This window comes from Euprymna scolopes, chromosome 33 (genome assembly GCF_053919585.1).
Source record: "Euprymna scolopes isolate OS-2025 chromosome 33, ASM5391958v1, whole genome shotgun sequence".
Classification (NCBI taxonomy): Eukaryota; Metazoa; Mollusca; class Cephalopoda; order Sepiida; family Sepiolidae; genus Euprymna; species Euprymna scolopes.
Genome location: NC_136514.1, coordinates 29,567,106 through 29,583,671, shown reverse-complemented (window position 1 = coordinate 29,583,671; position 16,566 = coordinate 29,567,106). Strand labels below are relative to the sequence as shown.

The 16,566-nt window shown below is 32.0% G+C and overlaps 1 protein-coding gene across 7 annotated transcripts in view; it reads left to right on the top strand.

Annotated features, from left to right (window-relative positions):
• LOC145258185 (programmed cell death 6-interacting protein-like) overlaps positions 1-16,566 on the top strand; it is a 277,740-nt gene that overhangs the window by 244,391 nt on the left and 16,783 nt on the right. For all 7 annotated transcript variants that reach the window (XM_080116071.1, XM_080116067.1, XM_080116072.1 and 4 more), the window contains exons 5-11: positions 203-356; positions 1,894-2,003; positions 3,401-3,517; positions 6,562-6,784; positions 14,308-14,431; positions 14,723-14,900; positions 15,714-15,935. In XM_080116071.1, coding sequence (XP_079972197.1) covers positions 203-356; positions 1,894-2,003; positions 3,401-3,517; positions 6,562-6,784; positions 14,308-14,431; positions 14,723-14,900; positions 15,714-15,935 — 1,128 coding nt within the window. The remainder of the gene's footprint in view (positions 1-202; positions 357-1,893; positions 2,004-3,400; positions 3,518-6,561; positions 6,785-14,307; positions 14,432-14,722; positions 14,901-15,713; positions 15,936-16,566) is intronic.

Sequence of the window (16,566 nt, the reverse complement as noted above, 5' to 3'; positions counted from 1 at the left end):
GACTGCTGAGTAAAGGCAACACTGGATATGTAGAGATTAAAAATAAGGCGTCAAAGATCTAATCGGATTGTAAACATGGGATTTAAAGTTGTAGACAGTACATGAAGAAAAAGGAATATCCTGAGTTTTTTACTGTTGTGAAAATTTATTGATGTTTCATTGCATTTCCCTGTTTTTAATAGTTTATAGTCTTATTTTTCAGCAATCGGCTGGTATTTTTGGTCACTTGAAAGACATAGTATTGTCACACATCCAGCAAGACCCAACTCCAGATTTGAACCCGGACACCTTGGCTGCTATCAGTGCTCTTATGTTGGCGCAAGCCCAGGAAAGCTTTTACCGGAAAGCCACAGCAGGTAAATCTTTATTGCATATTTTCTATTATGTCTTTTTTTATTTATTTATTTATTTTTTTTTTTATAAGTTTTGAACAAATTTGATTATACGAAAGAGCATTTTTACCATTATGTTAGAAATAATTCCCCCCCCCCCAACGTAATGCCACCAGATGAGTGATATATTTTCAACTGCTTAGCATGGTTGTTGAACCTAACAAGATTTGAAACCAGAATCCCAAAGTTCTATCCCTATTTGATAAAAGGGAGAATTTTCCCAACTAGCATTAAGATGATATGCTTTCATATAAATTGAATTTGTTCAAAAAATATTGCAAACAAAAGTAAACAAATGACATAAGCAAAAAAAACTACATTCCAGCCCAGGTGCAAGTAAGATCAGTGGAAGAATTTCAAGTAGCAGAATTGTGGTTTCGAATCTCTAGGTTTCGTTTCATTGTAGTAGTTTTATTTTTGTATATTTTTACATTGTGGACACTAAGGTATGTGGTAAAGTCTTTTGGTTCTTTCTAGGTTAATTTACTTTTGGGGTTGTAATTGAGACATAAAAATCAATGTCCTCCAAGTGTGCACGCACATACTGTAGAGTCGAAGAAAATGAAGGGAGGAAGCGCCCACATGTCTGCGCGTCATGCCTTACCTTGGAACGCTCATCCGGTGTGCGTACGTGCATGTCCGAAACATGAAAAAAAATTCCAAAATGGCGCCGTCCTCATCTTGTAGATTGTGCGATCATCACTGGGCCCCACGTGACCGTTCTTTGGCTGCTGATTGGCCGAGGACGAACGCCGGAAGGATAAAGGGAGTGTTTTGAACATGGAGGTGTCTTTTCTAGAATCGACGTCAGTGTGATCGTATCGGTGAACTGCTGCAGCTTTAAGAGTACTTTTGTGTGTATGATTTTTTAGGACTTTCTTTTCTGCTGATTCTACAGGACCTGCCCTTCTGCAGAACTTGGAACAAAACTTCAAGCCTCTTTCTTTTCACACGTAGTCGCCTAAAAAGGTAGAATCCGACTTACTTGTGAAACGGCTTTACATACACTGCAAACAAGTTGGTGTATCTCTCTGGTCTTTCCGATCAATTTAGTCTTGAAGTTGTAATTCTTGGCTTCCTCATTTTTCCCAGGCAACAGTTACATATATGCATTTTTAAATACCCTGAAACAGTTTCATGCTAAACTGACGATCCCTTTAAGGAGCATTGGTACTATTTTGTTCATGTGAGTAAAACTATTCAGTGATACTGGAGATTAATTGACTTGCTGACAAAATGTTCTAATGATGGAAAATTATTTTTATAATTTTAAATGTTTTAAAGAAACTTCCAAGACATATATATATACACACACACACTAGTCTTGTGAATTTATGCAGAACTCCTTTTTCTACTGTATCATTTAATAGTTATATTCTGTTTGACTTGGTTTTAAAAAGAGAGCCTATGTAAAGTAAAATTATTTTTCCAAATCATTAAAGTTTTAGATATACACAAAATGTCTTTCTCTCTTGATAAACTTTACTAATTTTCTTTGCAGATAAAATGAAAGAAGCAATGATTGCCAAATTGGCTTATCAATGCTCTGATCTTTATGCTGATGCCATGAAACTTTTGCAACTGCAAACGATAAAGGAGCTTTGGCCAAGAGTAAGTTGATATTTCCCCTTCTATTCACCTGCTACTGCCTATCTCTAAGTTACTTGGTTTACATTTAAACCTCCTTAATTGCAGCAAGAAAACATTTCTCTGTTTGGTTCATTTTATCTTTTGAACAAACACAATCTGTGAGTTATAAAACTGCCTTCATTTTACCAATCTACTTAATATAAATGCAGAGAAGGGGGGTGGGGCTGCTGATTTATTATTTTATTAGATAAATATTACTAAATATTATTGCAGCATAAAGTGAACCTGTCCACAAGGTGCACACTCCCGGAAAAGCTATCGGCATGCTTTTTACCTGAATTACTTTCACACAATTTGACTTGCGTTAACAATTTAAAATAACTATTCTCTTTCCTTGAGTGATCCTTTGTACAATATCTTTTAGTACAATTGATTTCCTTCTTTTAATTAGCTTCTATTACCTTTATAGCTTATGCAAAGAATTTTTTTTTTTTTTTTTGGGGGGGGGGGAGAGGTAGGATGCCACTTAGTGTTTGCATGAGAGTAACTATGATGAATATATTTACATTGTTTTCATTGGTAAAAAAAAAAAAAAATTGTTAAACAAAAATTTGCTTTGAACTAATGGCAAATTCCCTTTTATTTTTTTGCTTTAACGCCCCCCCCCTCTTTTTGTTTTAGGAAAAACGTATTTGTATTAAAAAATATTAATATTTATTTTCTTGAATATTAAAAATATATACATTAAAAAATATTTGTCTTTATTTTAAGTATATCAAATGGGTATCTAGTTTTAAAGACTCAAACTTTGATATTGACATAAAAAATTTTTTAATGAAATATTTGAATAAAATGAGCATATCCTGTGGCTTAAAAGTTGAATATAAACTAATCGGTTAGATTTGCTACTCTTTTTTTTTAACTATGCTAAGTTGGTGTTCCTTAATAAAATCCATAGCTTATTCACTCTATTCAAGACTGTGTGTGTGTGTGTGTATATATATATCTATATATATATATATATATATATATATATACACACACACACACACACGTGTATGTATATATATATATATATATATATATATACACACACACACATATATGTGTGTATATATATAATTTGAGGTTGCTATTTTCCAAAGGTAGGGTAACCAGTGAAATATAACGAGGTTCACACAAGTGCTCTCTACTGAAGTAGAGCAGGTTACATTTGTCTTTATATAAGCAGTAGTTTGTTAAAAGGTTTTAGAATTCCGTTTTCAAAAATAAGGGTTGTTGCCTGAAGAGGTCTCTAGTTAGTAAATACTAGACCGAAACATGCTCATGACTGTGTAGCAACAAACTACTGCTTATGTAAAGATATATATATCTCCTTGAAAAGGTTATTATCTTTGTTCTGTATTCTTTGTCTCCAGGAATGGGTTCCAGTGGCTGTGATGAAGCAGGCTGCATTTCATGCCCTGGCTGAATATTACCAAAGCGTTGTGGCTCAGCAAAAAAAGTCCTATGGAGAAGAAATTGCAAGATTACAGGTAAACGAGTTAATTGATTTGTGTGTGTGTGTGTGTGTGTGTGTACTTTTGCCACATCTGGTCAAGATGTTATCTCTTTTTGCTCTTTCTTTTGTATCTGGATTTAATTTGCATGATTAAAGATTACAATGAAACATCTGGGCCTGACATTTTTTTTTTTTTTTTTTTTCTAACTAATATCATTGCATGTAAAACAAAACTAATCTTAAAGTGTGCATCTTATCTATGTGCAAAGATAAAGTAAAAAAAAAAAAATCCAAAGCTATATTTAAAATATTTCATCTATAGAATCTGTGCAATTCTAAGGTTAGAGAAAGCAAATATAAAAAAAAAGGTTGCCCCCTTATCTGAGTAGAAAGATATTACATCAGACATACAGAATTATTGCATTAAAATAATTAAAATGAATTAAATTATTAAAAGTAACATCAGATGGAGTTTTCTCTTATAGCCATGAAACCTGGTATAGTGTTGGAATCTGTAGTCGAGGGTATAACTCTAAGAATTGCATATATTCTGCGTGGATTTACTTTTTAACTTTCCTCTTGATTTATATTTTAAATCAAAGTAAAAATGCATTCAACATTGTGATGACCTATAAATTTCTCATTCTAGAATTTCTGTTAATCGATGGTCCGTACAATTCTGGTTCATGGGATTTCATAAAGAGGAAATTAAATGGGTGATCATCTTAGTACAGTGATTCTCAAATTTTCTCTTGTAATCGCATTTCTTGTGACCCCCCCCCCCCAATCCACCCCACCCCAACAAAAATGCATACACAATTTCTGACCCACTTGGTATAATGGTTAGTGTTTACTAATGGCCTGAGATACATGGGTTCAATTTTCGATCATATCAAAGACGAAAAAGAAGAAAAAACGTTAATGACCCCCTCCCCTCCCATCCTTGCTAAAACAGTATTATAAAATGAAAATTGAGAGTAAATAAATGCTTCAGGAAAGGAGTAGCACTTTCCTCTACATCTAGGTGTAGGAGTTAATGAGCTTTTGGGTTGCCCTCAACTATGGTTGACGCACTACTAGCTAGCATTTATTGAAATTGTCGGACTGACTTCCTCATCTTGGTTGTTATAGTCACGTTTCGGCTGTTTTGCCCTCCGGCCTCAGAGTGGTCGTAGACGTATCAAAGTTTAGTTACCAAAGGTGCTGAGTTCAATCCTGAACGAAGGCAGTGAAAAGTCTGATTCAAAACAGAATCAGCAACTATGTCCCAGAGCCTAGCTGGAGACCGAACATGGTACCCCCCATAATAATAATAATAAAAGGTTGGGTTCGAGACTCCTAACAAACGGTTCCCCAGTTCGATACAAAACACCTGATGAAGGCCGGAGGGCAAAACGGCCGAAACGTTGCGACTATAACAACCAAAATGAGGAAGTCAGTCCGACAATCTCAAATAAAAACACCTCAAAAATACAGACAATTACTACTAGCCAGCATGTTTTTTAATGCATGTATTCATTTAAAACAAGAAATATACACTAATTTAGCAGTATGAAGGTTGAATTTCTTTTAGTCTAGTACTGTATGATAAGCAGTTTACTTTGCTTTATAGGTACAGATATAATTGCTAAATCAAAGATAACTTGTCTGTGTCATGCTGCAGATGTTTGCTCTCTGGCATGGTACGTCCTGGTCCTGTCCAGATTATATCAACAAGATAAGAGACCTTTTAATGGCAAACCATAAGATAAAAAGCCATGTTTCCATGTATTTGTGCTGCATTATGTTTACAACATTTAAAAAAAAAAAAAAAAAAATCATTTGAAACGTGTACTTTTTATTTTCTAAGAAAATAGACTGTTCGTAAAGAAAATACATACTAGCAGTATGCAATGAAGTTATTGTAGTTTTTAATTCTACATATTATTGTAGTTTTTAATGCTACATATTTTTTAAACTTGTATAGAAAGAAATAAAACTCTAGTTGTATGGAAGAAAACTTGCATATACTTATTTTTTAATTGTTCAGTAATAGTTGGAAACGGTTTCCGTATTACCAGGCAGGACTACATAATTTAAAAAAAAAATAAACTGTTGCAAAGTATGTTTTAGTACAAATAACGTGGTACAACAATAATAATAAAAAAAAATGAACATTGGCTAGTTAGAATCAAAGTTTAATGTCTGTTTAAATACTATTTAGGTCCAACTGTTAAAATCTGGTAACTTTGTTTCTGAATTTTTTTGAGGATTGGTTATTCGTATTTGGAATCTTTTAACTACTGTCCTCCTCTTGAAGGTCATGTTCACGTTTCGGTTGATGTAACCTCTGACCTTTTCCAAGTGTATCTTGACAAACTTTGAATATCTGTCGAACTCAAGGAATTTGGATGGATTTTCGAACAGAATCCATTTACTTTACAGGGGGATAGTATGCTCTCATTCCGTCAGCTATGACTGGATAGAGGTCCTAAGTAATTAGCAATTCTCCTTAAGGTTGAAGGTTCAATTCTCAGTGTGGGCGACTGAAAAATACAATTGCAAATTACTCAGGATCTCTACTCGGTCATGACTGACTGAACAACAGCATACTATCCTCATGAAGTAAATAAATTCCATTTGAAATTCCGTCCAAATTCCTGAGTTCAACAAGATACACCTGGAGAAGGTTGGTTGCATCAACCAAAACATGAAAATGACCCTTAAGATGAGAACAGTAGTCGGAAGATTCCAAATAACTTTAAGATATATCTGCTTTGACCTGGTTCTGATGCCCAATTGCCACCAGCTATCGCATTCTCCCTCATCACCTCCCTATCTACTTGTTGGATTGCTCTACTGCCCAGAGGTATTGGTTATCTTGAGGAATCTAACCTATCGCATGAGAAACCGAAAAGATTTAATTTTATTCTAAACGTTTCCCATGACTATATTTGATTTTGCTTCATAAATCTTACTAAATCTTATTATATAGATTATTTGATAGTTTACTTTAAAAAAATAAAAAATTGCCATAAAAAAAAAAATCACTAAGTAAAATTTAAAGCTGCTCATGTATTTCTTTTCTCCTGCTTTCAGCATGCCGATGAACTTATGAAGGCATCACAAACACGAGGAAGTGGAAGTTTCTGTTTTCGTGCTGAACATAACCGAATCTTGCGTGCTCTAGAAGCTGCGAAAAAGGATAATGATTTTATTTATCATGATAAGGTACCAGATACAAAATCTCTGCCTCCTATTGGCAAAGCTCCAGTCGCGAAACCAATTCTTCCTTCTTCTCCGTTGAGTTCCAACTTTGTTGGTAAGTTTCAGTTTTTTCATATTTTCATGTCGCTCCTGGGACATTATGATAAAAAAATAAATTTATAAATGCAAATTTCGACATTTAAAAAAAATTTAATAACTAATTTGTCTAAAATATTCTTGAAGGAATGCATAAAAACGATTTGGATAAATACTATCCATGATTGAAAAATGAAAAAGCAAAGTTAATCATGAGTTTAAGAACAACATTTTGAAAATATATTCCAAAAATCATGTAAATTAATATTTTTATGCGAGAACATTTTTCAGTAATAAGTGTTAGTCTGCCATTTTGAAAATAATCTAAAGGTGGTGAGATAACTCGCTAATTCAAACTTGTGAGATTGTAATGCTTACAATTTCCCATTAATTGCTTAAAATTTTTCTTTGTATAAATAAAACTACTTGATTAATTTACATGGTTTTTTAGATATATTTTGTCATGCATATAAACATCATGCAGAATTTTTTCTTTTCTTTTTTAATATAGAGGGAATTTTGGGGCAAGAATCAATTTCTAGGGCAATTTTCATTATTTTCAGACTTGAGAAAAAAAAGCTCTTAATACTATTTCAGTGCTTATAGACATCCAAATGTGATGTCAGTTCAAAATGAATTGACAGGAAAACTTTCTGATATACTTGTATATCGGGTAAAAGTAGGTATCGACACAAAAACTGAGAATTTTAACTAAAGATATAAATTGGTTTTATTGTACGTTTCCAATTCTATATTGGCATGAAAGCATTTTGCATCTTTAACAGGGAAAAACAGTAGATAAATCATCAAATGTATTCATACTAATGAAGAGTTGGAAATATAAAATTACTTTTATTAAAAATTTTTTTTTTTTTTTTTTTTTTTGTAGATACTTTTGCCACCTAAGTGTATGAAAAGTTTTTATCAATTTATTTTGAACTGCCATATTTCGTTTGTCTCTTTACAAGCCTCTAATTTTTAATACGATATGCATAAAAATTGTTTTTGTTTTAAAACTATTTACTCTAATCTTATTTTTAGGTGTGCTTGGAAACTAGTTCCATTAACTACTGATTGCTAGGACGGGGGGAGTGATCAGACTGCTTTATTGCTTTATCCACCATTTACAAAAATATTTCATAGCTGTCTTAAAATTTTAAGGATCCAATTAGATAAACCATATTCTTAAAATAATTATGATGTCCATTTTAAATGCTCCATAATAGTTACCAAGAGATTTTCATAACAAAAAAAAAATGTGACAGCATGCATAGGAAAAATTAGTTATGATACCATTAAATATTAACCACCTGAGGTTGATTTATCAAAATAAAAATTGAAAAACAAGATGTTGAAAGAATGAAGCGACTATCCTCGGCAGATGAGTTTACTTCAAATATCCAGATCGAGGATTTTGGGGCACAGTAAAGAAAGTAACACTGCAGGAGCAGTAGCTTTTTTTTTTTTTTTTTTTTTTTTTTTTTTTTTTTTAAGGCAGGTAACAGACCGTGATATGTGACCGTGTTTGTTTTCTTGACTTTCCCGCTTTTTTATTTTTATTTATGCAATTAAAGACGGTGCAAGTGAACTTATTGGTTAATGCTTTAAATTGATTATACTCGCTTGTAATGTTATTACATCATGCAATTAAATAAATATAATTATCAAGTTGGTATAAAATCCCACCCTTCCACTGCATAGGTTCCTAGAAGATTTTCTAATAACTTTTTCTTTGGATCTCATGCTGCCTTTTATAATTCTTTGTTCAGGATCCTCAACCAAATCAACATGCAAAAATTTACTCGTAACATGATATTTTGCTACTTGACTTACTCTCTAGGTCCCTTCTCTTAAACTTGATTCTCCTATCACACTTGTGCATTTGTTGCAAGATACCATATTTGAATAAGTTTAAAAAAAAAAAAATTATGAATGACAAGTTCTTGGATCTAACTCTATCTAGTCATTGCCAAGTTAATTCATCTTGTTTTGAATCTTAAATTTTTAAAATGTGTAAAATATATATAACGCGGGTGATTACAGAAACATGTATGCACATATGTAGCCATTAATGTTTGTATAAATAAATTTAATATACCTGCTCTGAGCACTCTTTGGTAGACACATGTTTCATTGGATGTACTTCTAGGAAACTAAACTCTACTGGCATATATATATATAATCTTATATTCAGTAGGTGATGTAGGCTAGATTTTAATCCGGGCTTGAAGCACTTGTCTAGCCACACATATTCGCTAATTACAGAGAATCAATATATATATATACTCATCTCTTCAAATGTTAGATCTCATTAGGTTTAAAATAAAAACCTGGATATGACTTGTGTATCTATATTAAAAATAACAAAACTTTCGAAATAGAACCATTTTAGTAGGGCTCTTTATTATTCCCCTCCCCTCCTGAGAGAAGGGCGTTGTGAGAGAAACTACTGAAAGTGTTGAAGTAGAAATTGTAGATGGTTGTTGTATGACATAATTTTATAGGCCATCAACAAACGCTTCCTGTTCTTTATTGTTAAACACATGGGAAATTTTATGTGATGATCCGGTCGATCCTTTTCTTCTTGCCACACCTGACTAGTTTTTTTTTTTTTTTTTTTTTTTTTTTACTGCCATAGTTAATAAGACACACGATCTTGCAGTTTTGCTTTTTAGCAACAAGAATTTTTCTTTCTTTTTTTTCTTTTGTTTTTTCTTTCGTTTTTCTTTTGTTTCATAACTCATGAGTTATATTCTTTGATAACAATCAATATATCTTTAACAAAGCAAAACTTATCAAGAAAAGAGGAGCAAACAGATATTAAATGAAAGATGAGGAAGAAAAGTTTAAAACTTTATCAGAACAATAAGGAAAATTAAGCTTTTTTTTTTTTTAATTTTCTCCTTTAATTTTACTTATTGTTCTGATTATATAGTTATAACTTTTATTCTTCATTTGTTTGCTCCGTAATATGTTGCTTTGTTGCTTTGTTAAAGCTGTATTAGATAACACACATATATAAGGGGATTAGAACAGTCTGAAGAGCAGAGTATATTTTAATGTACGAGTAAATTCATTAATACAATTAAAATAAAAGAAAACTGCTCGTAATGTAGATATATAATAAACTTGATAGGCATATATATATATCCTAGAGCTATTTTGATATTAAGTAAGAATTATCAATCATCTTACTCAAAATATATATATATATATATATATATATATATATATATCTCATTCTAACCTTTTTATAAAATCAAAGTGCTTCCACCTAATTGACTCATGGTGGTAGAACTTAAATTGGATATATATTAAATTCTTTCTCATAACTGAATTTAAAGTATCTAAAGGTGGTGAGATAACTCAATAATTCAAACTTGAGACTTGTCGTAATGCTCATGAATTCCCATTGTTCAAAATTATTCTTTGTATAAATAAAACTACTTGATTAATTTACGTAATTTTGGGGATATATTTTCGTTTTGTTATGGATATGTACAACTTAGATTTTTTTTTTTTCTTTTTAATACAGAGGGCATTTTGGGGCAAGAATCAATTTCTAGGGCAATTTCCACTACTTTCAGATTTAAAAAAAAAAAAAAAAATCTGAAAGCTCTTAATACTATCCATTTCGGTGCTATAGACATCCAAATGTGATATGTCGGTTCAAAACTGCCTATGTCTCTTTTTACTGCTCTCTTTCTCCCATGTATATTGGGCAGTTGTCTGTATGTCAAGTCAAAAACTACAAAACAAATGCCCACAAAGTTAATATATTCTTGAGATTCTCCTGGACAAATATATAAAATTTTAAATAATATTCATTCTTTAGTAGACAACTGGGCCAGATTTTTGTGAGATGGGTTCAACTATCTTCAATCCTCTAATAGATGTAAATGACTTGTGTGTATGTATATATATATATACACACGCACACACTATATTAAAACTGGAAGAATGGGCTAGGAACGAGGAGTAGAAAGGAGTGGGTATATTTAAGAGTAGAGATTTCTCTTGTAATGTATGTTACATACTTTGTAGCCCTGTATATTTTATGGCTCCTAGCAATGCTGGGTAGCCCTACTAGTATATAATAAAGGATCCCCCCCCTCCATATGTATGCATGTCTGTTTTTAAAAAATGAAGACTTACTTGGGAGTGTACCTTTTCACATGTGAACATAATGGAAGTAGTTCTGTTTTTATTGCTACTCTTTAAGAGATATGGATGCTTTTCTAACATGTTATACAATGAAATCAATCTATAAGCGTTAAGTGTGTTAATATGTATATTTTTTTTTATCCGACTTATGTAAGATGCACCTGGAGGTAGGATTGCATGATCTAAAATATGACCATAACAGCTAAGATGAGAATAGTAGTCAGCACAATACAAATGTAATATTAATAATTGCATTGTGCATATGGGTAGCAATTGGTTTAGAATACAACATAGCGGCAGAATTTTAAAATACAAATAAGATTGTGTGAGCTGAGTATTTATAAAATTTATCTGAACAATAAAAAATGTTCAAGGATTTCAGATTATAGCATGAGATATAAATGAATTTTCTAAATTGAAAAAAACCTTTTTAAAATAACGAAGTATACTAAAGTTTTTTTTTTTTTTTTTTTTTTCTGGTTTTTTTTTCTCTTCCTCCTCCTCCTCAATGTTGTACAAAAACGTTTTTGCTTGTTGGTTTTGATCGTTGATAAAACTTCATACATTTACCTATTTGCAACGATCTCTCTTTTCACAAGTGTTTCACACCCCCTCCCTCTCCTAGTCCATTCTCTAATCTTCAATTTGTATTTCATTTTGGATTCTGTCAACCTATCTTGTGTTCCGCTCTCACATAAATGTGCAGGTATTGTTGAATGACACCATTTTTCACCTGCTTTGTCAAAAGCTCTGACACAGCCTCCTTCTGTATTATTATCCCTTCCCCCCATCCCCAATCTCCTTACCTCCTTCCCCCATAGTATGTTGAATTTCAGTGATGGTGTTAGCCCCCCCCCCCTCTCTCACCACTTCTCTTTCTCTTCATTTCAACTGTGGGAAGTTGTAGATTTTGACCCACATTTTAAATATTTAGGTTCTTCATTGAACTTGGCTTTCTCTTTCTATTTATCTCCCCTCAAATTGAAATAGTTAATCAGTAACTTGTCTCCATTCTGTAGCTAGAAAGAAAAAACTCAAAATATTTTTATATCAATATTTAAAAAAAAAAAAAAAAAAACTTATTGGCGTGCATATAACTTGAAGTAACATTTTAATAATTATCAAAACTCCCAATGCTGTTGATTTTAAATATTGTCATAATCTGTCAATATTCTAAAACCATTAGCTTTATTTTGTTTTGTCTAGCTGGAGATAGGGCATTCTACTGGATGCAAGACATTTAATTCACTATCTCATACTTTGTGTAAAATACTTAAATATATTTGAATTCATGCAGATGTATTATTATAGAGCCAATATATAATGGATTTCAAAAGTTAAAAAAGACTTGGGTGCCATTAGTTAGAATTGAAACCAAATATTTAATGCTCCAGATGCGTTCCCTACTGTTTAAGCTATCAACAGAAGTGGTTTAAAATTAAACCACTGCAAGCTATGAATGAATTTGAGCATGTGCAAAACCAATAGAAATGCTACCAAGTTGAAATGAACATTTTGCATTTCAACTTGCGACATATTTCTGTATGCATTATTCATCCATCCAAACAAAGATTTTACTCGTTATAAACCATCCTTGGTGTATGATTACTGTTTCCTGTTATTTTCAGTGTTATGTGACGAATACTTTAAGAGATTATCAGCTAAATGTTTTAAAACGCGCATCTGTTTTATTTATATAAATTAACATCTTGTTTTCATTATTTATATAGATTTTACTATTCCAAAAGACTTAAATTTACATTACTCAGCATCGTTAATATTAATTGTTCAGATTATACATTTTCGGTAATTTTGAAATCTAATTAATCGCCAAGAAATATAATGTGCATTATAGCAGTTTAGAGAATAGTCAAAATGCATATTTTTTAAATATTTATTTGAATTTTCGAGGAAAATACAATTTTTTTTTTTTTTTTTTTTTTTTTTTTTTTTTTTTTATATATATATATGGTATGTTACTGAATTTTCTCAAATTTCACAGTAGAAATACTTTAACTTGTAACTCATGTGCATACCAGAACAAAAACCACTACTGTAATCTGGCATAAAAATCTCCATCTATTATATAAATCTCTCCTGTCTGTTTAAATGTATGTATTTCTATTCTATGTCTGTTTTCACCTTTTGAGAGGTGACGGATTTTTACAAGATTGGTATCATTTTGAAGCTTTACCCTTTGGATGACAAATATAAAAAAAAATTGGCGAAAAACATTAATTCCTTCATCCTCAACTGGGCCCTTTTCTACAGGGGGAGGGTCGCTTTTTTATTTCCCCCCCCCCCCATATTTTCGAAAGTCATTCCCTCTTTCTGATCGACTAGCCTTAATTTAAACCTTCTCTACTTCCGGTTTGGTGATAGCTGCAACTACAAAATCACCCCCCACCCCATCTTTCCTCCTTCGGTTCAGGTTCGAGCCTGCCTGCCTACTACTGCTTTTTTTTTTTTTTTTTTTTTTCTCAATACTCCAAACACCCAGACAACACGGGGCACCCAGGCTAGTCTTTGATAAGAACAGAAGACTACAGCTAAGTGACAACATGCCACATAAAAACGTTTGTCTTTCTGATAAATACTCTTTATAGATCAAAAATTAGGATTTAAATTTTTTATAAAAGAAAATCTGCATTTTGACTGGTATCTAATTTTCAAATTTCAATGCATTCAAACACGGAAAATATTTTACTCTTAAAATTATTTATGTGTGATGGGATGATTCCAATATTTTTACTGATTCCGATTCTTTATAATTCTCTAACTAGTTATTTTTTAATTTATAAAAACGCCCTTGTCGAGGTGGATTTTAGTATTACAGGTAGTTTAACATTAGTAAATATATATCTTATAACTACGAGCAGTGGAAGATTTGTTTTTAAACAAAATCAAATAAAAGATAATTAAAGGAATCGTTTTTTGTATTGGAAAATACAAATTTTTCCAATACTGATTCTGATGTTCCTTAAAATTCCAATTTTTTTTGGATTAATCATTTATACCAAATGTTAAAATACAATTCTGACTTCTATACATTCAATATGAAATTTTCAACATTTTTCAAAATTAGCTTTTTCGTTACATAAAAATCAAAATGGCTGCCGCTTGTGCCACTTCCCATGTCTTGATAAGTTAACTTAGCAATAATAAATTTAGAGGTAATATATCTTATGAGTTTCCATACTTTAAAAGTATATTGATCACTAGAAAACTACATTTTAATGCATTTGAAAATCCCCCCTCCCTCTTCACCCTCTTTTTATGCCCTTCCCCTTTGCCCTCTCTTTGAGCTATTCAATCTCAATCATTAAGTGATTTTATTTTACCAAATTAAATCTAACATAAAATGTCCGTCCATTTCAGATTTGTTTGAGAAATTGGTTCCTTTGCCTGTACATGAAGCTATGGTAAGCTTTGAGAATCGGAAGAATCAAATAATCAATCAAGAATGTGGTCGTTTAAAGGAGGCAACACAATTGTTGAATGGGTAAGAATGTCCTGCTTTTTCTTTCGTTCTCAATTGAAATTATTAATAACTTATTTTTGTTCACACATGTCCAGACAAATTTTTCCTACAAAAAACAAAAAAATTCATTCTCACCTGCGATTGAACATCACTAAAAGTGCATCAAAGATGCAACAATTAAAATGAGAAAAATTGACATGTTAATAAATGTAAACAAAAAAAATTTCAGAACCTCGTCAACCTACGAATGTGTTTGATATTTTTACAATGTTATTTCTACAAAGATTTTTTTCTTTCTTCCTATTTCTCTAGTGTACTTGCCTCACTCAACCTTCCTGCTGCTATTGAAGACCTGTCTGGTGACAGTGTTCCGACATCACTGTTGGAGAAGGCTCAACAGCTGAGAGATGGTGGAGGGGTTACAACGCTCAACAAAATGATGCAAGACTTGCCTGAGTTATTGGAACGTAATAGGGAAATCTTAAATGAAGTAAGTTTAACACCCAATTTAAATTTTATCAAACTTTGTCAACTTTGCTGTAAGGACTCTGATAGACATGTGCATGGACCTGAAGTTTATATTTGTAACATCTTCCCTTTGACTAGAGAATTCAAATGGGAATCTGACAACCAAGCGTTCATGCGCTTTAAACTAAATCTACAACAGTGTTACATTTTCTCTACCATACAATCTCCCTCGACCCAGGACGCTACTCTAACTAAACATGTTTCTGACAGTATAGATGCAGCACTCTCCCTAGATGCTACAGTCCAAATACATGTATTTGACTTTAATGTCCACCACACTTAGCTTGATTTTCTAGTTACACAGCTTGTAGTATCGCTCTGATAAAATAATCTCCTAGATGGGTATATTTGCTGATGGCACCATGCTATATAACGCTCAAGGAAAGCAAATTAACGCATCTAAGGAAATGTCTAATCTTAAAGAAAATCTTGCAGTCTGTAGTGGAATAAGAATGTAAATGAATGGTAATATTTAATGCTGCCAAGATTAAGCTTTCCTTTTACAAGAAATTTTCTCAACTGCTGGCAAAAGTTTATTGATGATGATGGGGTGACTAGAGAAATAAATTCTGTAACAAAAAAGGTTGCTTGCTTTAATGGTACTATTCCAGTCTTTGTAGCTCTTCAATGTTTTAGTTTTTCTGTTTTACAAAATAGAACTCGCTTTTGGAACTACTTTTTTATAAAAATATAACTGAATGTTTAGTGTCTTTAAAATTGGATTATACTAATTCCTTTCTCCATTTTTTTTTCATTATGACTTTGTTTATTTCAGTCAAGTAAGATGCTCGATGAAGAAGCCAGCTGTGACTCTCAGTTACGAGAACAATTCAAGGATCGGTGGACGAGGACTCCCTCACAGAAACTGACCGGACCAATGAGAAGTGAAGCCACCAAATATCGTCAGATCTTAAACAATGCCATTCAGGCAGACAAGACTGTGCAGGAAAAGTTCAATAAACACAAAGAATCAATTATGCTTTTGACAAAACCAGAGGTAAAAAAAAAAAAAAATTAACAGCTTTTATGTGCTAAAAGCACCCCTCCACACACACACACACACACACACAGCACTTTCCTCAAACTTGCACCTGACTTAGAAAGGAAATAAAATAACTTTTATTCTGAAGTGGCTGACAGAATGAGAACAATCTACTCATGTATTCTTGGTTTAAAATTCTGTATTGATTTTAAAAATTACACCTGAAAAGGTCAGAGGTTACATTGGCCAAAAACGTGATTTTCTATAAAACCATATTCGCATTTGCTAATTTTATTGTCTTCAGGTGCATTTTTCACAAACTTTAGAGAACAAAATTGGTTTCAACTTTTGTGTTCATTTTCATGTTTTGCCTAATCCGTTAAGTGCATTTTTTTTTTTTTTTAAATCTACAAGGAATTTCAAACTAAACATCACCACACTGTCAACTATAGCAGTGTATTAAAGTGTTCACTTTAAAATTCTGTACATATTGAATTTAAAGAAATGCACTTCAAAGGTCGGAGGTTGCATTGATAAACTAAAACATTCAGTCTAGTTGTACAAATCAATTTTCATATTAAGTCTCTCTTTATAAAATTTTGAATTTAAAAAAAAACCTTGAATAAACTGGAATTTTTACATTTCT